Source organism: Pygoscelis adeliae, unplaced genomic scaffold (genome assembly GCF_000699105.1).
Source record: "Pygoscelis adeliae isolate BGI_AS28 unplaced genomic scaffold, ASM69910v1 Scaffold38, whole genome shotgun sequence".
Taxonomy (NCBI): Eukaryota; Metazoa; Chordata; class Aves; order Sphenisciformes; family Spheniscidae; genus Pygoscelis; species Pygoscelis adeliae.
Genome location: NW_008825614.1, coordinates 20326687 through 20349344, shown reverse-complemented (window position 1 = coordinate 20349344; position 22658 = coordinate 20326687). Strand labels below are relative to the sequence as shown.

The 22658-nt window shown below is 39.5% G+C and overlaps 2 protein-coding genes across 2 annotated transcripts in view; one reads left to right on the top strand and one right to left on the bottom strand.

The window, feature by feature from the left end:
* Positions 1-13672, top strand: part of LAMA1 (laminin, alpha 1) — an 84008-nt gene extending 70336 nt beyond the window's left edge. The window contains 13 exon segments of the mRNA XM_009333073.1: positions 1-47; positions 1231-1345; positions 1547-1717; positions 2405-2556; positions 3084-3269; positions 3738-3867; positions 5028-5140; positions 6197-6386; positions 8372-8530; positions 9512-9665; positions 10281-10414; positions 11510-11732; positions 13389-13672. The exon segment at positions 1-47 is cut by the window's left edge and continues 32 nt beyond it. Coding sequence (XP_009331348.1) covers positions 1-47; positions 1231-1345; positions 1547-1717; positions 2405-2556; positions 3084-3269; positions 3738-3867; positions 5028-5140; positions 6197-6386; positions 8372-8530; positions 9512-9665; positions 10281-10414; positions 11510-11732; positions 13389-13549 — 1935 coding nt within the window. The 3' untranslated portion in view covers positions 13550-13672.
* Positions 13673-19280: 5608 nt separating this feature from the next.
* The window catches only part of ARHGAP28 (Rho GTPase activating protein 28), a 73277-nt gene continuing 69899 nt past the window's right edge, over positions 19281-22658 (bottom strand). Inside the window, exons 13-15 of the mRNA XM_009332986.1 lie at positions 21971-22125; positions 21268-21332; positions 19281-19390 (exon numbers count right to left, since the gene is read on the bottom strand). Coding sequence (XP_009331261.1) covers positions 19299-19390; positions 21268-21332; positions 21971-22125 — 312 coding nt within the window. The 3' untranslated portion in view covers positions 19281-19298. The remainder of the gene's footprint in view (positions 19391-21267; positions 21333-21970; positions 22126-22658) is intronic.

Genomic DNA, 22658 nt, shown 5'->3' with positions numbered 1-22658 from the left:
AAGGACCCAATCTTCATTGGTGGGCTGCCAAGATCCAGGACTGTGAGGTAAAGTATCCTCTCGCTTTTCCTCCTTTGCTAAGACTCTTGTAAGTAAGAGGGAAAGATCTTAACAAACTCTGCTAACTCCACTGAAATTAGTGAAAATCCGTGAAGTCTGAAGTCTTGTTTATGGCCACGTATACCACAGAATTACCTGTCCTTTGCCTTCAAATTCTTAATACGGTGCTTTTCACTGGCAGGTCTGACACTGCAGTTCAGATCAGAGACAAGCTTCTGTTTTTCCTGTCCATGGGTGATTTCCATGACAGCAGCTGCTACAGCAGCCGCCTGCTCTTTGTGTCAGACTGCGGCAAGCATTCAGCACTGCTGCCTGGAACGATGCTCCTTGTGATCTCTAGCTGTGTGAGCCTTGTGTTTTCCAGCTGGCATTTATGGGCAAAACTGTGCTTCAGGGTAAAAGTTCTACTTCAGAAAGGAATTCTTGTAATTCAGTTTTGAAACTTGGAACAGAGGAGAAACAATTGTGAACAGATCAACAAAAAACATTACAAATGTATATTTTATAGCATGTCTCTAGTTTATATTTTTTTGTTTAGCACATCCTATAGCACATCGCTGCTGAACTTTTAAAGTCACATTTCTTCCAGTGGCTTCACTTTGAAAGGATAAGCATGGCAAAAGAAAATCTAATTAAACTGTCTGCATGCTCTTGACAATAAGGTAAATTCCAGGACAATATTGGTCTCTGCGCAGTTATTGCAGAGGTGCAGACTTGTTAATCGTAGCTGGCATGGCAGCCTGTAAGGGATTACGGCAGGACAGCCTTAGATTTTTCTGACTTAAACCTGGAACCAAATTAGGCATCCTCCAGACTGAAGAAATGAAAAAGAGTTGCTAGGTGGTAGAGAGCTACAGTTACTCTCTTCACACAAAAGCCATTACATTTCAGCTGAAGATTCACCTTAAAGTTTTGGAAAATGACCTGGCCTGGCAACACAGCACTACACATGTGTATGTTTCCATTTGGGGACAACGTTATCTGACTCTTTTTAAGATCAGAATTAATACCTGCTAAGAGTAAAACCCAAATTACCCCTGTTTTCACTTACACTGGGCTGACTCATTCTTTAAAACAGATCTCTTTTTCTTATTGAAGAGAACATAATATTTTCTCCCAGGAGATTCCAAATACTACTCCTTGGAAAAAAGGCCTTGTTTTGTGTTTCAGGAAAGGTCTTAATAGTAGAATGTATGTGGGATGCATCAAGAATCTGGAAATATCCCGTTCAACCTTTGACTTGCTTAGAAATTCATATGGAGTAAGAAAAGGCTGTGTATTGGAGGTAGGAGACTTTTAGGTTTTGTGATCTTTATTGTTACTGAACAATGAACAGTAATGTTTGTGAAAGAATATAGTGAGTTGAAATGGGTTTATCTTGAAAAATTCTAAGATAATCTAATCTATACTTGAAATATTCTTTTTTTTCTTACTGGGCGCTGTGTAGGGACAAAGTCAGTAACTATTTCTCTTCCTTGTAAAATAGCCTATTCGTAGTGTGAACATCTTGAACAACGGATATATTGAGTTGGTACCTAAGTCCTTAAGCCCAGAATCAGAACTGATGGCAACTTTTGCTACAAAGAACAGCAGTGGCATCATCCTTGCTGGACTCAGCAGGGGACTAGAAAAGCGTCGACGCAGACAAGCACATTTGGCAAGTACTGAAAACAAAGATTTTTTTGTATTTTGTAATATCAAGTCAGGTTTTTATGTCTGTAACTTGCAAAAGAATGAGAAGGAAAAATTTAATCAGCTTAGGAAGGCCCAAATATAGAGGCGAGGTGGGGAACAGAGGATATTCATTGGAGCAGAGGAGAGGTGAAGGATCAGTTAGAAGAGACCTGTTACGGTTACTAGGACCCAGAATGCTTTTGCAACAAGGAGGAAAACTGCACATGAAATGCACACAAAGTATTACTTTCCACTCCTGTTAGTCAGAAGTAGTTATTGAAGGATTTGAGATGAACAGCTGTCTCGTATCTGGTGGACTGTTTTGGAGCTCCTGGAATCCAAGGACAAAGTCTTAGTAGGGATACCTGCCCCTTCTCATTTCCTTCCTCTAAGGGGAGGAGTGGGGTGGTGGTGGTAGAAAAAAACTCCTGCATTTTAACCTGAATTTTTATCATGACCAGAGAAATTTCCAGCTTTCGTGTTTTCTGTTAGAAGGCTTTGCACTCTGAGAGGTACCAATACATGCCTACTAGTCTTTGAGTTTCATTAAAAAGTTAGTTTACAACAAAGTTGGAGGTAAATTTTTCCAAAGTATGTTCTATTTAAACACTGAACGTGTGACAAGAAATTGAATTACAGTTAAAAATTAATCTTCTGATTAAATCCACAGCCCTTCTTTGCCATCATGCTGATTGATGGTCATCTTGCAGTGCATGTTAATGCTGGAGATAGAGCAAGTACTAGAAAAGTAATTCTTCAGTCTGCCAATGGAACATACAGTGATGGACAAGAACACTCTGTCATCCTAATCCGGAATAAGAGGTACATGTGACTGCAGACAGTACTACCTGTTTAATTATTGTATGCTGTTGTCAGTTCACTGCACTCTCTGAGGAACTGCCTTTGCTAGCTCATTAGGTGGAATAATCAGGGCTGTGTTTTTCTGCTGTTAATAGAGGTGTTCTGATTTACATGGTAGTTGTATACAGCATACAGCCACTGATGAAGTTCTGGTTAAAAGTTCTGGTTAAAAGCTCTCAAAATCTCTAGACAGCTTGGGCCACTTGAGTAAAGTATACTAAATAGTATTAGAAAAAAATACAGCTATCAAAATTATTTTGAAAGATACCTATCAAAATAATTTAGAAAGATATTTGACAAAACTCTACATGTTAAAAATTATCTAAAGAAGAAGGTCTTCTAGTTTTAAGACATTGAAAGGATTATCAAAGTGATGGAATCTTTATTTCTTAGAACAGGACATTTTTGAGGCTTAAAGGAGTGCTTTTCATTTGAAAATGAATGTCTGAGGCCCTTGTTGAATGTTTTCCCTACTTTATCTTTTTCAGGATCATAACTGTACAGGTGGATGAAAGTAACCCTGCAGAACTGAGGCTTGGTTCATCAGCAGAAATGAGCCCCATGAATATTTCCAACTTCTATGCTGGTGGCATTCCAGCAGGAGAGGGCATCTTAGGGCTGAAAATGGCTGGCTCCTTTCATGGCTGTATCAGCAATCTTATTTTTAACAAAGAGTAAGTCAGAGGGGTAAATGCCCTGTTTTGGAAAACTGTGTGTAGTAATTATTAATTGTAGTTTGTAATCTCTTTCATGATGTTGTCCATTTGCCTGGTTTTTAACATAAGACAATCATGATACTGATGATCTGGGTGTTACAACAGGCTGAAAATGGATATTACCAGCTACATTTCCAAATAGCATAAAAAATGTCTTTAATGTGTATAGAGACGCTGCACAAAATGCAACATTCTCTACTATAGTTTCATCTGCATTCACAGACAGAATGATTTTCCAAGAATATTGTCTATTAATATTGTTCTATGGACAGATTATTTGCCACTTCTGAATCTTTCTCCCAGCATGCCACTTCTTTCCCTTTCTCCTGTTACTAGTGAAAGACCCTGTAAAATACTCTCCTTGTGCTTGGGAAATGTAGGGATTTGGGATTTCACCTCTTAAAATGTAGGTTTTTTAAAACACAGGCTTTTGTATTTCACCACTTCCATGAAGTATGAACATGTGGATATGGACAGCTGCTTTTTGTCCGAGAAGCCTAAACCAGCCGTACAGCCAGAAGACACTGAGATTCAACCTGAACTTCAGGCTTTACCAGTTCCCCTGAGGCCTCTTACAGATACAAAAAAAGTATGTATTACAGCAAAGCTCTATTGCCTCTTCTAGGAAAGTGTTCAACAGCAAGATGCATTTTAGGTTTGTGGAGAATTTTCAAAGTATGGACTGTGTATATTTGCTTCTTCTATGGTACGGAAGGGTTCAATGAATGTGAATTTGAAATTATTATTTCTTATAGAAAAACAGTGATATAATCTTTTGTAACAGCCTGTTGGCCTTTTGGAAGAGAAATGTGGTTAGGTTTATCATTGTTAAGGCCGCAACACTAAAAAAGAAAAGAAAAAGTGGAGTGATAATCCCCCAGCAGAAGGACTTCACAGTAATTTATCTTTAGTGTGTTCCTGCCAAAGTGGCTCTGTGCTGAGATTTATATTAGCTGTGCAATTCAGCATTCACATTTTCCTGGTCACACACATGCAGTCTCTGCTCTGTGTCAAAAAGGAGGCAGAAACCGTTCCAGAGACACACAGTGTCTGAATGCAGCTTGCCTGACACCTGTTTCCTCTCACACAGTCCTTATTCCCAAGAGAGAAGGCAGCATTACTTCTCTCCTTCTGCAGCTGCACAGCTTTATAATGAAGTGTTTCCAGAGCATCCTGAAATCATTTTTCTGTGGCAACAGAAAGCGGGATTTTATACATTTCATACAACTGTGGCTATAAAAAGAAGTAAGCTGTCCTTCTTAGAGCTGAAGTATCATTTTGGCTCATACTCTGTTACTCAGCTCTCCATCCCCCAAATCATGACAAAAATGTGCATCCTCACTAAACAGGAAAATATTTCTACCAAGTCCATAAGGTTTTCACACTGAAATTGTACTCTGTCTTCCAGCATTTGTTATCAAAAGGGCTATCAATTAAGACAAATAGTGAATGAATACTTCTCAAACTAGAAACATTTCAGTAGAAAAGACCAGTGCTGTCCATGAGATGTAGCTTAATCATTAGAACTAGTTCTTTTTGAGCCTAAGATTGCTCAGAATGATTGGGAGTTTAGCTAACTGATGTTGCTATATACTTTGTGGTTATGATGTGGCTCAGTTTTACTCCTTACAGAGTTCTGCATAGGCACATTGCCATTCAGCACTTGCTGGTCAGCACCTGATACTATTCTTCTTAATAAAGTCCTTTCATTAACAGGTAGTTTGTGCAAAAGATGAGCTACCTGATCATGTTCAAGGTGCCCATCAGTTTGGACTTGCCAAAGGCAGCCACTTGACTCTGCTCTTCAATCAGTCTACTGTCAGGAAGAAGTGAGTATATCCTGGCTCACACATGCACGCAGTGTGTTATCTTGTATTGAGCTACAAGAAGCGCAATGATGGTTTTCATGAATGATCACTGCATTACCGGCTTTGAACATGGCCCTTGCTTGAGGTTTCTATGGGTTCCTCATGGAAGAAGGTATCACGACCACCGCAATGTAATTAATATGTCTTTCTCAGGTTTGTGGTCATGAGTTAAACTCATGGTCAGAGTTCTGCATTTTTTTCTCCTCAGACTTAAGAGCCCCACTGTACCTTCTGTAAGTATTTTGATTTCTGTTTTCCACATAGAGCTCAGCTGGACCCTGCTCCTTGACTGATGCAGATAACATCTCGCCCTCTCCTCTGGATTTTCTGCAATTGCACCTTCCATGTCTGCTTCACTCCCCAGGTCACTGAAGGAGCTAAGACTACTGAGAAGAATCATTCTGTTGAGACTTAACATGTGATAGCCTCTCTGCCACTCTTATTTGTTTGAGAGGCTCCCAACAAGGTCCCCAAAACACAGCCTGCAAGCCACTCGCGTATGCTTCTTTCAACTCAGGAAGCCTATGCAGGCATTGAGAAAAGAGCCTTTTTGCTTCTAGCCCGTCTGTTATAACTATTGAACATAAGAACGTTGCAGAGGATTGATGCTACGCAGTCTGAACCTAGTGTCTCCGTAATAAATGGCTCAATCAGCTCCTCTACCTTTTAAGCCTTCCTCTGTTCTCGGTCTGCCCATTATACCCCAGCAAGCCTGGCTGATAGTAATGAATGCCATCACATTATCCTGGAATCCGTTCCTTTCTTGGGGCAATAGGCAAGCCTGCAGTCACCAACAGCTGAGCCTGTCCCTCTTAAAGCCCAGCTCACTCTGTAACAAGCACTTTTTCTGTCTCTGACAGGTACAGCACTGATTTCTATTATGAAATACATTATATGTCATGCTTTCTTAGAATCAATGCAAATTCTACTTTTCTGAAGCTGTTTTCTTCCTCCAGAAAAGCTTTTTATCTATGCAGAAGAAATATCTTTCAGTAACACTGAATTTTTATTATCTAGACTTTCTGTCCAGCTGAATCTCAGAACCTTTGCCTCCAGTGGCCTGATTTACTACATGGCTCACCAGAACCAGGTTGATTATGCAGCCCTACAGCTTCATGGGGGACAGCTCTATTTCTCATTTGATTTAGGCAAAGGAAAAGCAGTAGCTTTTCACCCTGCTGTTATCAGTGATGGAAAATGGCATACGGTAGGTAGTCACCAATCTTGTACTCCATTTTTTCTTCCCTGGAGTGACTGGGATGGTTTTTCCCTACCTTTCCTGTACGCTTTCTGTGTTGCAAAGGCAGACAGGTTTTAACCCAATCATGAAACCATTCGGGTTACTTGTGTTTGAGTATAATTATTTCCTTTTAAAATTCTCATTAATTATGCATCAATTCCAGCATTCAACTACCGTCAAGTATCTCAGATTATTTAGAAATAAAATAGTTCATCAACTATGTAATAATGGTCATCTTCACCAGAGAAGAACCCAACAAGTCTAGAAACTCTGACTTTTCCACAGAGAGCTTTTCATGCACCGTGTCACCAAAGACCTGCAACTGAGCGTGTGACAGAGACTTGTGGGTGCACAGTTTCTCCTTTCTCCCACTTATCGCTTAATATCTGAGCATGTCATAGCAGCTAGTGCTAATAGGGAAGCACTCTCTTTCCTTTCCTTGGTTGATGCAACATGAGAAAGGTAGATGTTTGGAATGAATGGAGGCTGGAGGGGGGAGGGCTTGGCATAAGGAGAGTTTGAGGAGAAATTATGGCTACAGCTTTCAGGTGTCACGTAGGATTCAGGGCCTTCTGTACAAAGACTCTGTGTCAACCTCTATTGACCCAGTTCCTCTGAGCAACCCACCTGCTGCTGGCTCTGGCTTTCTTCATCAAAAATGACTGTGATGTCTGCATGAGTTTTAAAAGCAACTCTGACCACATTACTTTTCCTTAAGGCAGATGAGGATGACAATATTCATCCTACTAAGCTTCCCTTCCCTTGTCCATATGTGAAGCCTTAATTCCAGGAAGTGGCTTCTGTGGGACAAAGTGATTGATGACACAAAGCTGCACCTCTTCTAGGTGCCTTGGGAATCAGCAGAGTGTTATTTTTGCTTTTCATACATAATCAGCAGAAGAAAAACCAGCAAAAACTAACATAAAGAAAGCAAATGTGAACTTCTGTCAGAGAGAGAGATCACACTTAAGCTCCGCTGCCTACCCTACCCTGAAATGAAGAACACTCCAGGATTTACAGCTGCATGTTTAAAATTACATATACTCACATAAAACTTATACTCACACTATCCGCTTTGTAAGAGATGAACAGATTCCATATGAAAGCTGACCTACCTTTACTACCCAGGACATAAAAACATGAGCTTGAACCTTTTTTCAGAGATGAAGGCTGAGTCACACCACTTCACAGCTGGGGGTGATTATTGCAGTAGCTCTACAAGCAATTTAAGCTAATATGCATTGCTGCCGAAAGAAGCAATTCTTTCCATTCTCTGCCATCTGCTCATATCACCCTGCTGTACCGCTTTATCCCCTTACCAACCCAAATGTTTGTGAAACCTCATGTTGAACCTGGTCAGGATTCTGAGTGGGGCTAAAAGTAACCAGGGAAGAATAAACGGCTAGCTGACTTCAAATAAAGTCCCTCATCTGCATGTGAGTAATTGCTTTAGTGCAAGGAAGACACAGGGGCATGAATGAACAAGATGGACAGAACTGGAAAGCTTTTTGGTCACAGCAAATTCAGCACTGCTCATCATAAAATTACAGCATGGGAGTGTGCACTTCAGAGAGCTAAGATGGCTCAGCTGGTGGGTAGCACAATAATTGCAGAAGACCAGCACGGTACTCCCCACTTCAAACTCAGTGATGTACTCGTAATAAGGCAATAAACTAGTGGTTTTAAATAATGATTGTTAAGACATTGAAAAACTTAAGCAGGACAACGTGCAATCATTGTGAGCCCTTGGGGAGGCAAGGAAGCAGTTTAGCTGCTCAGTTGCATTCTGAAATGGCCTCAGCCTCACAATGAATTTCAAGAGGATGCCTCAGTACAGTATATCAAAGCAATCTAACCACTAAAAAATTGTCTTGCTTACTTCTATGGCAAATGATGACTAGGTAACTGATTCAGTTTACTGATTCATGTTTGCACGCTCTTATTTTTTCCAGGTAAAGACAGAATATGTTAAAAGAAAAGGTATAATCATTGTGGACGGACAGGAATTGGTAGCAGTCAGTGCTCTGGGAGATGGTAGCACTTTGGATGTGGAGGGGAAGCTCTATGTGGGAGGACTCCCCTTAGACTACGTGCCGAAGAATCTTGGGAATGTAAGAAGGTTTGGGGTGTCTCTGACGTTTTGCAATACTAGAATGAGTATACTGCATCAAACCCATCTAATTCAGTATCCTGTCTTTTGGAAAGAAACAACAAAGAAAGTAATGACCTTTTACCAGATAATCTTTCCAGCTTTCTATGGCTTAGCCATTCCAGCTAGAGCTTGTGTGCTTGTGTTTTAGTAATAGCCCCTAATAGATTTTTTTCTTCCATCAATCTCTCTGTTAAAAATTGATAAAGAATATAAATTCCTGTGTTTCACAGTATAAGATAAAAATATGACCTAGAATCTCAGACATTTTGGTATCTAAGTCCTATTGCATTCAAACAGAAATTAGGTGCCTTAACTATCTCTGAAAGACTCAGTTTAGCTGTCTGAGATTAAAACATACTTTTTACACATGCTTTTGGAGGGTAGGTTTTTGTCACCTTCCTCCTTGTGCAGTTCATTATCTCAGAGACAATTCCAGTGATGATAATGTTTCTCAATTCCTGGACATAATGATTCTTAATTGGATAATGGGGCTAACAAATATTTTAATACTTTGAATCTGCAGTTGCTGAAAATAGTAATAGTGGGGAATTCTAATGAATCTTTTTGCTGGATAGAACTCTGATGATCTACGCTTGCAAAATGTCAAAATCTTGATTTACTTGTTAATTTGCTGAAGCATGTTTGGAATGTCTTTAACTGTTGGGTGTATTCCTGCTCACATTCAAGCAAATACAATTCTTTCTGTATGTTATAAAGTGTGTATACTGTGATTCTAAACAGTAGTTATTTTGACTCTAAGACATTACATACATTTGTAACCTTATATATGTAATAATAGAAATGTAATTACATAAATATTTTAGATCCTGCTGTGTTTTGTTCAGAGAATTTTTTATTTACAATAACACCAGGTGAATCACTAAGAGAGCATTGCAGCAGTTTGTATTACACGTTAACTCTTATATTTCAACATGCTTAGGTGACTCACAGTATTCCTGCCTGCATTGGTAGCATGACAATTAATAGCAAACAACTGGACAACGAGAGCCCTGTCTCCATCTTTGCTGTGAATAAATGCTATGTAACAGTGCAGGACGGTACTTTCTTTGATGGGAGTGGCTTTGCTGCTCTTGGTAAGTGTCACTAATTGAAAGCAGTACCTTACTGAATTAATGTTAATGAAAACGTACTCTTTTTAGGTCTTGCTGGAACTGTGTGTAATTAATTGACTCCTCACACACAGAGTGCATGCCATGCATATGTATTTCTAACTAAGTCCCTTTACTCCATACATCCAAAAGTGGCCATTTCTGCAAAGGGCTATCTTCCACAAATGAAAGAGCTAATGATTCTAGCACTGGGAAACAAATGAACTACCTCTTTGTTCAGCTAAGAATACCCATGTTCATGATGTTAAGTTAAGGTCTGTTAAAGGGTATGGAGACAAAAGACCTAGGGGACTTGTGAAGTAACATGAAGGATTACATTTGTGCTCTTTACCATTTCTTACAAATGAGATAGAATGTATTAAATCTAAATTAATGAAAGAAAACTTACTTGGGAATTTATCTTTTCCAGTATAAAATGTGGATTATGACTTTGGAAAACTTACTTTCCAGAGGTTCTGCAAGGTCGTATCCCAGCAGAGTAACTAACAAGCTTGTTAGGCCTTTCAATGACAATGTATGTATTCTACTTTGTACTCTGGGTTACAAGTCTTCTGTTAGTAGCTTATAACTTCTTTTCAGTCAGAGAAGGTTACAAAGTCCGGTCTGATGTGAACATCACACTGGAGTTTCGTACGACAGTGGCGCATGGAGTTCTCCTCGGAGTCAGCAGTGCTAAGGTTGATGCCATTGGACTGGAGATTGTAAATGGCAAGGTAGGCTGCCCTGTGCTGGCACACTCATTTCACAAGGCTTGCTTAAAACTGGGAGGCTAGAACTGTTGGGTAGCACTAAATAGATGCTTGTGAAACGTGATGGAGGCAAAATGTCCAAACCAAATCCCCACAGAAGTAGTATGGGACAAACTTTCAGTCTCAAGGTTTATCATCATCATCTTATAAAATGTGAAATTATCAGAAGTAACTGGAACATCTTTGCCTTTTTAATTAGTGTAATTTATGTTAGTCTGTAGCTACTGTGACCTCCTGTACTACATACCTTGTATGTTAGACCACACAAGTACCTTTCTTGTAGCTTAATACTTTTTCTGCCAGAGCTACACTTGTCCTTGATAAACAGATTATAGCATGTACAAAGGACCCTGTTTTGTAATCTCTTCTTCAATATTCATGAGCAATTAACTCACTCTCTACTTCCACTGGCCATTGTGCTCCATAAACCTTTTAACAATCAATACATAGTTTTCCACTCATATCCTGCATTAAAAATGTATACTTGATTGCTCTTAAGTATTTCCTTGTCTCAGAAATAGCTCATTTTTTATTCAAAACTTCCTAGCTAGAGACAGTGTTAAATATCACTGTTTCTGTGGGACATACTTTCTCAGTTAATATTTACATATTAATCCTCACCGCAGAGTTGAGGAAATGTCTGCTGCTTTGAAAAATAAATACATGTAATAAAACAATACATGTATTGGCAATGACAAGTACTTTCAGTCCATTCTCTTTCTCTTCAGTTAGGTACAGTGGGTCTTCTTTCAGATCTGAAGTCTCAGCTTCTGTGAGAAAATTACTTGATTTGTATTTACAAGAAACATTGAAATCCCAAATGAAGTATACCAGGCTAACCCAACGGACCGTTGCATGGTAGATCTAAGTCTTGTAGATTTTAAAAATACTTCAGTAAGGACGCACTCTAACCATCAAAGTAAACATTAGCTTTTCCATAATTACCAAGCATTTATTAAAACGGAAATCTCTGCACCAGCATGATTGTGCTTTTATCTAGGCAAATTAGTTCATGTATTCTTACTTTATATCTTTATTGGCATATGGCTCTTTGTACAGGTTTTATTCCATGTCAACAATGGAGCTGGCAGAGTAACAGCTACATATGAACCAAGAGGCACAAATAGTTTGTGTGATGGAAAATGGCACAAGCTTCAAGCAAACAAAAGCAAACATCGCATTTCGCTGATAATTGATGGGAATTTGGTTCAAACTGATAATCCCTACATCCAGTCAACATCTGCAGATACGAACAATCCCATTTATGTTGGAGGCTATCCTGGTAGGTACAATAATATTTCTCTTCCCCTCTGTCCCTCCTGCTCTCGCTCTCTCTCATAAGAATCATTCTTAACGAAACATGCCCCCCCCCCCCCCCCCCCCCCGGCCCTGATGGATGAAGTTCATGATTGAGTTATAAATCATAGTTACCATTTTCTACATTGTTGCTGAGATCACAGCATATTAACATTTGTGTATGCTGTCTTTGTGGAGGAATACATTTAGCTGTTGAGTGTGTTGGCAAGATCAACTGAACTGATACCACTTTCCCCCACAAACCTGCTCCTTAGTTTCTGAGGATTTCCTCCACATGGTTTGTCTTTCACAGTGTCTCTCAGACTTCACAATGTCCCTGCCTGTGTATGTTGAGGTGTGGTTCTCTTGCAGTCAAATTCATATTAAGGCTTTCCTTCACATTCATCTAAGTAAGGTTTCTGTAGTGCTCTTCTCTGCTTTATTTTTGCTAATGTTTTGTGTCAGGGGCTGTGCAAGCAGAAGTCAAGCTGCTGCAGATGAACGTATTATTTCCCTTGTTCTGTGCAAATTCCCTTCTGAAGTCTGTCAATCATACTACAATGGTAATATAAGAAGATAGTAACAGCAAAAATATATAATTGAATTACTTTTCAATTAAGTTGTGCAACTCATTAGTTGATAATTTGAGCCAAGACAATGTATTCATTAAGAGGATTGAATTTCGAACATCATGAGTTTGACCTTTTTGAAGACATGCTTTTTAATGAACGCATCAGTACTGAGAGTGAGTAGGCTTCATATGGTTTTGAATATCTTATGCTTTTAAACATAGCATAAGATGCCCATATACATTTGTCTCTGAAAACAGCTGTTACAGTTTATCAGCTCAGATTTTTCCATTTGTCTGAAAACAGAGTGATGAGGTTTGAAGGGCAAACTCGGCTTTTAAATATTTGGAACGCTTTAGGGATAGTAGCTTGAAATATTACAGAGCCTTCTGTTGGACTAGGTTTTGGTGCTTTATGAAAAATGAATTAATGCTCATTAACCAGATCTTGATTAGTATTTGGTCTTTCTGGAATACCAAAGCAGCCTTATCAGCATCTTATGAACCTTTTTTTTTTTTTTTTTTAAATAGGGTAATGTGATACTAATTGTTCTTTCAGTGCTTCCATCTGTAAAGATTAGGGTTCATAGAGAAGAGAGAAATTCTTCGGTTTAGTTGAGTACTGCAGAAGTGGAATGAATTGTTTCACAGGTTGTATGGAAAAAGAGAGTTGGACTCTCTACCAGCCTCATGGTTTGGTTTACCAGTGGAGACCATGACTGTGTACAGCTCAGCTGTTGCTTCATATTCTGGCAGTTTCAATTTTAACTTGGAAGGCACCTATGTAGAGTGGCTTTCTCCTCTCTCTTCCTCTCTCTTGTCCCCTGGGACAAATTATTTCTGCAAACTCTGCACAAGTTACCCCAGTGCATGGCTTACGCTTGAAGGCAGCAGTGACTGTCCATGGTGGGATGTCCCAGATCATCCAAACGTGAATGGAACTTGGTGCTCCTCAGGTGTTGGTTTTCTCTCTCTTTCGGGTGGGAGGAGGAAGCAGCTGAATAATAACCTGGATCTTTTTATTGTTTCAGTTAACTGGAAATAGATTCTACATGTTTCACATTTGTTTTTCAGCTGATGTGAAACAAAACTGCCTCACGAGCAAGAGCTCATTCCATGGCTGTTTGAGGAACCTCGTGTTGACCAAGGGCCAACAGGCAGAATGGTTTGACTTCAGCAGAGCTTTTGACCTGCGTGGAGTCTTTCCTCATTCCTGCCCTGGGGCTGAGCACTGAACTGCAGCAAAACCTGTCTGGACTGAGAGAGGGTTTTTTTGTTGATCTGCTATTGTTCATTCTCATTACGTAATGAAAAGAAGAATTGGTGAGAGCCTGCATCTCTTTGATTTTCTGGTTGTTTTCCAACTCAGGTCATTTATTTTTTTTAGTCAGAAGCTCTATGTCTGCATTTTAACTAAACAGTTTTAAACAACAAATACCTCTACTACAATGTTAATGGCATTAATTGGGTATTTTTCTTTTGGGAATTTTTATTAATCAGTGTTTACAGTATGTTTTCTTTTGATTACTTGACAGTATTTCATTTTATTGTGTGTTGGTTGTTTTATAAAAAGGTAATACTTTTGGACCACATAATAAAACTACAATAAACTGTGCATTATTTCATGTAGTTCAGTTGTCCGTACATTTCAGTTAGAAGAAAAAGAGCCAGAAGGCTAGGAAGTGAAAAGTACGAGTAGGTAGAGTCCAGCAGAGGGAGCAGGAGACTAAAGGCATAATTTTGAAGGTCCCAGATTCAAAGTCTAATGAATAGAGTTTTCTTATTTATACTTAATATGGTAGCTCCAATCCCTTTTCCTTCTGCCTTAATATCCAGTGCTTCTGACCCCCATTATAGCCACATTGTCTAGGAGGATTATGTTCCTGTTTATGCTTTCATGTAATCAGCTGCAGGACAAGCAGCAACTCCACAGCACAGAGACACATACGAAATGTTGTGGTGGTGAAGAAACAATTTGGGTCTGGCTTGGAACTACTATGTATTTTGGCAACAAGAACTAATGCATCTTTCTTGGGAAAACAGTGTTTCTTACAGGACACAGGGAAGCACCTTTGGTGCTCTGCGATTCCTAATTCACAGGCCAATCAGCAGTTCTGTCTTTACCTTTTCCTACTGTGCCTGCCTCTGTTTCTAGAGTGAAACATGTGCTTCCAGTAGTTGCACTTGAGCCAGGTTTGGGGGACACGCACTCAATCTGACTCAAGTAAGGACACCCATTCATCAACTGGCTGGACCACTGAGCAGTGACAACCATGTCTTGTACTTGAAGATGCGTCTATAATAAACAATTCTTTAAAAGTCACTTCCATCTCCTTTTTTCTCTTTGAACTAGCAGTATTTTTGTTTGTTCCTTACAATTTTGTTTGGCTTTTACTGTGCATTTTTATAATTCATTCTCGAGTCAGTTTTGCTCTAGGTATTTCATACTAGTTTAAAAAATACTGGCTCAAATGAAACCCCAAAGCAGTTTGTCATTGATTTCAATGAGGCAAGATTCCAAGCAGTGTCATTTTGTACCTTGCATCAAGGTAGTCCGAGAGAAGAGCTCCTGGAGCAAAGAACTGCTCTACTTGAGCAAGGGTGGCAGAATATGGTCCTTTGTGTAGCTAGCTGTTCAGGTGCTATAACAACAGAGTTGCTTTTAAAACATTCACCACTGCTTTTTGCAATTTCTGTCACCTGCTTCTAACTGAAAACCACGTGCTTAGGTTTGAAGAGCTTTCTTTGTTGGTATTGTTTTTATTTTTGACATGGATACAATACAATGGAGACATTCTGCTGTACACATACACTTACGTGTGGGCTTACTTCAACAAAACACGTAACATAATGAGGACTGTAAGGGAAACGAACATACAAACATTTTGCTTTGATTAGTGGCATTGTATTATTTTCCAGAGAAGACACACGTTAATGGAAAGCCATTGAAAAGCAAAAACTGAAACACAGTATGTTTGTATTTGTTATCTATTAACCCCAAGATCTGATCTCATAAGGTTCACGTTACAAGCAGTAACTGAGGCAACATGGTTTGGATAAAATGTCATCCGTATACTGAAATATGTTTTTTAACATATATTTTTTGGTAATTTCCAAATCTTGCCCCTTAGAAGGAGAAACACCTTATCAGTGTAAAAGACTAGTGGAGAGGTGAAATTAATAATAGAAAGTTTTGGGATATTAAACCTCTAAGCCAAATTATTTTTCCTGGAAAATGCAGAGTGAGGTAGTTAATATTATACATAGACACAGACACATTTGCACACACGCACACATTCTAATGACATTAGCTGCATAAACAGGTTAGAGCATTCCAGTCTGTCCCCAATACCTACTTCTTGGAATACGCTCTCTCTCTCTCTCTCTCTCTCTGTGTTGATGCAAAATGCTGTCTTTGTAGAACCATGGAGTACATAAATGCTTGAGGCATCTTTGGAGTTTGCTGAATAAGTTTCTCCCTGCTTGCTACCGCTTTCTTATTAATAGCTTTCCACATACGTTGCTTTTTGTTAGGTGACAATCCTATCATAACTTGTTTTTGACTTCAGCTGCTGTTAGGAGGAACAAAATTCCAGGTGCCTCCACCAGCATTTTGAAATACAAGGCCTGAAGTTGAGACCTCATATTCAAAAATGTCGTAGAGGTTGTTCAGTTTGTCTACTGCATATTAAATCAAGTTAGTGTACCACAACAACACAAAACAACTCAATGTGTAACAGTATTAACCACAGTACACACGGGTCGTTAGATCCATTTGTATCAAAAAAGAGTTTTGCCATTCTGTTCCAGAGACAGCAGGTATTTGGCCATGCTGTAGTAGTCAGGGCACTGTACCTAGTTCATCTGCTAATACGCATGTCTTATGAAGTTATAGGCAATTTTAGTATAAAACAAGCGTTCACAGGATGGATTTCATGACATCAGATTTGGCTTTCCTAAGTTGGACAGTGGCAAAAAAAAAGTCTTCCAAAAACCCCTTCTATCCTGTACGGAATACAGTGAGATCTATTTCACAAATAATTTTGGTGAAGTCCTCACTTCAGGGTCCAGAACACGCTGAGCAAGTTACAGCGTGAGCGCATGGGTGCTCTGTACTTTTCCTTGCATGGCCATTGAGAAGACAGGGTCAAGTGAGTGGGCAAGACGGAGGAGGTCAATGTTTTTATCTGAAAGTACTGTAGGAAGTTATCTCATTTGCTACAACGTGTCAAACTCTTTAGTTAATGTTTAGGCTTTCTGTATAGTCATAAAAGCTCTTTCGTTGGCTATAAATACAATGGTGCTTAGCATTTATATGATGCTCTTCATGTTCAAAGCACTTTGCACATAAAATCCCTTTGCTGAGTTTGTCCTTCCTAGATGGATGTTTATAACTCCTGTTCTGCTCAGGGAATTGTTTAGCTGCATCTGAGAGCAGAATTTAACTCAACTAATTCTCATGTTACCTTTATAAGGAAAGTCCTAGTCCTGTTTTACAGCTAAAAGAAAAGGGCAGCACAGTAGAAAGAGTTGTCCGTCACCACAGAGGGAACTAAAGGGAATCGGGAACAAAGCACCTGACAAAACGTTTATGCTTAGTCCTATGAACAAACCACAGATCTACTGTCTCTCATATAGTTAAAATAAATAGTTGTCAAAATAAGCAGTGTATTTTATAATACAACTGTCCTGGTCTTAACCTGGCTGCAACTGTGCATTCATTAGTGTTGAGAAAAAAAAAAAAAGGGAAAGTTAAAAATTTTGCTGTTTTAAAGAAGATCTTCTCCCAAGTAACTGGTGAAAGGACGAGAGGAAATGGCCTCAAGTTGCGCCAGGGGAGGTTTAGATTGGATGTGAGGAAAAATTTCTTTACTGAAAGAGTGGTTAAACATTGGACCAGGCTGCCCAGGGAAGTGGTTGAGTCCCCATCCCTGGAGGTATTTAAAAGACGTGAGGATGAGGCGCTTAGGGACATGGTTTAGTGGGCATGGTGGTGTTGGGTTGACGGTTGGACTCGATGATCTTAGAGGTCTCTTCCAACCTTAATGATTCTATGATTCTAAGATGAAAGAATAATGTTGCTAAATTGTATCATTTTTTTATCTCAAGAAGGTAAGAAAGACAGACGGGATCTGCCCCCTGTAGACATTATTGTTGCTGGTAAAATTACTGATTCAATGTTGATTTCTTTTACTGAACACTAACGGTGAAAGTTAACTACTGGAGAACACTGCTAACTTTGAACCAGAAGTAGGGTTTCTAGAATGTGAAAATCTTCATTGCAAAGCTTCAGCAGAGCATCACAAGTTACAGGTTTCTCTGTAGGACAGCATACTTTATCTTCGCCTGGACAACTTGGTTCAGAACGCTGTTACATTGCTACCTGGTAAACAGAGCACCAGCTTCTGCCTCATCTGTGTATCCAGATCAGGAACAAAACCCACCGCTCAGACTGTGGGTGAATTTGTTGAATTTGTTGTGCAATATCGTCATCCAGTGACGGAGACATTGCAGTACAGTTGAAGGCATTAGTTCCCATTTTTTGTGTAAGACAAAGATGAAAAAAATACTTGCGGTTTTCCAAAGACTTGTGATTTCCCTACTCAACAAACATGCTTTAGTTCTATAAAGTATAGTCCCAAACCAGAGGATTAGGTGAAGAATGGTGCTCGCCCTCGTGACTGGCTACAAACTAGACATACTGCCTAACATTTGCTGTGCTGCAGTCCCAATGCAGTTGGCAGCCCGCTGTTCTCTTGTCAGCCTGTGTGTTTTCATAGACTGCACGCCACCTGTAAGAGGAGCTGCAATTTGCTATGTATTTGTAAAACCCCCAGCACAACTGGGCCTAATTTGGCTACGTTTTAAGGCCCTAATGTGTAAATGTTAAATAAGAGTATTAAATCCCTCTGCTCATTGGAAGCTCTTTGTCTTCTCCATGCTGAATTCTACAAGATCCGGACAAAGATCTCTCTTCTCGATGCAGCTGAATAGTATAAAAGTTGCGTACATATTAAAGCTAAAATAAACAAAAAAAGAATTAGGTTACAAATTAAGAAACTATAATGTTTAACAAAAAAGGTGATGGCTGTAAGTGGCACCATTAACACATATCTCATGTTACGGCATTACACAGACTTAAATCTGAGAGTATCAAGTAAAAGATGGAGCCAGGGGAATACGCCCCCTCTCGCCTAGCATTTGTCTCCCGAAGCTTGTGTGTGTGACAGGGGAAGGAAGGAGAAAATGGTTTGCGGTGCTACAATTGAACACAGTAATGTGATCCAGACAGACGATTTTGGAAGACTGGTGGCAATATATACAGTGGTACATACATAAAGCAGTATAGCTGTCTATACAGTAGTTCTGCCTCCCTCCCTCCCCCCGCATCAGGTACTCATGAGGAGTGACTGAGAGACATAAATATGGCAGTAATGCACACTGTACAGGTTTACTTTCAGCAGAAAGGTTTGATTTTGTCACACAGCTACATCTTCGCACCACTGCAGCTCGAGCTCCTCTCTTCCACGCTTGAGAGATACCTTCTCTTCTTGAATGTCTCTGTGATGCTTCTGTGTTACGCTGTGATCGGTAGTGTTTCATACATCCATGGATGCCACTGGATTCTTTCCTTTCCAAAAATTCGTGTTCTAACACCAGATCAGGAAATGAACAGCTCCGTATGCGACACGTTGTTTTCTGTGCCTCCGTACCGTGGTCCGTCCTCCTAACTCCTGGGCCAACCGGCACAAGTGTAATCTATATGAAAGCATAACTGATGTGATATTTTCAGATGGTCCAGAAGCTGGAGTGATAATGCTTATACCAAAAGTAGTACATAGCGAACATCAGTTGGGCGGTACAGTAGGAAGGAATGATATCCTGTAGCTACCATTTTGTTTCGTCTCTGCCAAGAGCTTCTTAAAATGACAGGCATCACTGTTGTCCATTTGGCTTTTGTCCAGTAGACCGCAGCCTTCTGCTTCAGCTTGCTTTTGGTTTTATCACCCATTCTGCCTGAGGATTTGCACGGTAAACATCTAACATGTATGCATCCGGATCCAAACAGTGCTGACCTGAAACAGAAATCGACAGCCATGGATCATAGGATGTTTCGAGCACATTAGTAAACGGGACAGAGCTATGTTAAAATGTCCTTGAATGTCTCTCCGACTTGCACATAGTGAGCCTAGTTTGGTGTGTCCAGCTGTTGTCTTGCCTGGATACAGACAGGGGCTTTGGTAAATTTGCCAGTGATTTTACTCAGTGAGAGTCATGAATTCACTTTCGCTTTCAGGCAGGATGCCCTGCATTACACTGACTTATGGACAAGGCATTGACCGTTAGTCAAACGGTGAACAAATGTTATGGTTTCTTTAGAAGCATTAACAACACCGCTACTGTAAGTGCCATAGTCTGGGGGTTTTATTTCTTTGGATTTACTGGGCTGGAATTACAACTCTGTGACTTCGTTTCTACACTATTTTTAAATGCTGAAAACATAGCTCTGTAAACCACGTGGTCCCATCCAGCTAGGATCTTGCAAAGAAATATAGGGACTATATCAAGGCTTTTGGCAGTTGCTGTTTTGCTGGTTAAAAAAAAAAAAAAAGTCCTCCGAAGTCTGACCATTTGAGGGTTTCCTTAGGTGGTGACTGGGAGTTGGGTGGTTGGGGGGTCCCTGCTGCCTTTGCCACAGAAAGAGGCATTTGGTGCCTCCTAATTGAGTAATAAGGCAATAAATTTTTGAGTTAAGTTGATTGGTTAGACTGTATTGCATTTACACTGGGTGATGAAGCCATTTAACTGGTGAGGTCACATTGCTGTGACACAAAGGGTTATGTAAAAATTTTGTACAGTTACTTATAAGGTCACTGGGGTCCTAATGATTTTATTCAAGTGAAAGCAATATAAATGAATGAATGCATAATCAGTGGACTAAGGTACCCTGAAAGATCTAGGTCTATAAAAATAATTTTAAATGAAGATGCAAATTAAATGTCCAGATTTTTGATTTTTTTTTGGAATACTTGGAATTGTTTCACAAGACCTTTAGGATCTTCTCCTGTTTTAGCATCGGTTGGTCATCCTGTTTAGCCAGGCAAAACAAATCACTAATCAAATTTAGCTTTGTATGAGTGTATCTTCAGTAGTAAAGACTTTGCTTCTTGACTGCTGCTGAAGCAAGTCTGCGATGTGTTGTAATAACTTTATAGAAGCTGTTTGAGCGGAATCTAGAAGAATTAAGGAATAATCTAATCAGACAGTTGACAAAAGACTCCAACAGAGCATCCAGAATTTTAGTACGAATAGAGAAAGGAGAGGACTGTGTGATATCAAATTGAAATCTGGTTTTTGACCTTTAGGCCAGGAACTTGTGTGGCAAGCCACTGTTGTCATTACAAAAATGTCACTGCATGAAACACGGAAGACAAAATCCCTACTGCAAGGTATTTGCAATCTAAATAAAGCACATGGATTAGTATGAGTATAGTAGACCCATACATGCAGGGCCTGAATTCTCAATTCTGTGTTTTTTACTTTGAGGAGGTTAACACTTGCATACAGTGAGGAAGAAATAGGTCTTGGGAAAAGGCTTGACAGCGAGGTGGAATGTGCTCACGAGAGGAAGACTAAGGATCTCTTAACCATGGAAAAAAGCTCAATTATGAGAGTGAGAGAGGTAAGCGGAAGGTCAGATGAATTTGGCAAGACTGTCAGGAGACCTGCTGAGATCCAGCCATCAGGTCACTGTCTCCTGTGCGGTGGCCCTTCGGTCGTGCTGGAGTCGGAAGGAATTGTTACATTGATTTCAACAGCTGTTGGGTCAGACTCTTTTTCTGCAGGTGGACTGGAAGGTAGGAGAGACCCAGCTGTGTGAAAACAGCACTGCCCTGAGGTGTTCTAGGAGGCTAAGGACATTCAGAATTGAATTTTCAAAAATGAGACCTACCTATATTTCCTCCAATTTCATGTAAACTTTGGATCTGGCCTCTCATGTTCTGTGATGAACCACGGCTAGGATAGAAAAAAACCTTCAGTTTGTCTTTCTGTTATAACCACTGCCTTATCAACCACCGTCTATATTAAGCTAAAAATTGATATTTTTGCCCCTGTGAACTTACTTATCAAAAGCAAGGACTTCCACCAAACGGAGCACTGCAGAATAGTGAATCTGCTACAGAGGCAGATTACTGTGTCACAGTTAACTAAGCTTTCTATTATGTTATTTATTTTTTATTATTTATTTTAAGAGAATTATGTGGTAATATGGGAAGACTTTGCAGAAAAGACTTGCAGATGCAATTTACCATTTCCCATAACTGTTAATAATTATGACCTTACAGAAATAAAAACATTAACGTTTTATGGGCAGATGTTCTGGGTTCTTTATGCAGCAAGTCTATAAAACGTATGTGTTTAGTAGTGGCATAACAGAGGGCAGATGGATTCTGTATAGGAACCGATTATTAAGTAAAATATAAAGAATAAAATCAGTGGTTAAAATTTCTTTAACCAACGTAACCATAAATTAGCAATTTTAGATTAGAAAAAGAGTTCTTGTAACACAATGAGTCTTTGAAAAGGGGACAATCTAGTCATTAATGCTTCTGACATTATTGCTCAGGAAAAACAAAATGTTCTGATTTACCCACCTGTTTTCACAGTGGAATCGAGCCAGGATGTCTTTGGCTTTTGTTTGGCTGTTGAGTTGAATTGCCATAGAGACTTTTGAATGCAGTGGAGCATAAACTCTTACCACCCCCTCGGGTATGTCAGACTGCAGGTATGGGGGAAAAGTGACAGCTCCCTAAAATCAATATTCAGTAGAGTCAGTCTAAGGCAAATACTGCTGTAGCTCCATTCAGAAGCAGTTCTGCAACTCTTTTGAGGTTGCTTGCAAAAATCACTGTCCTGGATTCACTTAGTTATTCAAAAAACATATTTACAGTGATACAAACACAAATTTATAGATACGGTATAGTAAGATATGACACAAAGACACAGACTCCTTGGTAAGCATCACATAAATGCATGCAGAATAAAGTACAGCCCTTGAATTTTAATTGCTTGCAGTAATATTGAGTCAAGTTGTTATCTGTGATTTTTTAAGTTATTTATTTCTGTTAACACTGGTTAGTGAACCAACTGCTTATTTAAAAGTACATAAAAATGACTAGGAATATCTGGTCTTCCTTTTAAAGATGAAATCCTCCTGAGGCATTAAGATCTAGTTCTCTGTTTCCACTTCCTGTAACTTCAACTAGATCGAAGCTTATGATGTACAGTAAAATATCACAGTAGCATATGGTTTCTGTTAATTTGAAATTGACCTCGTGTAGG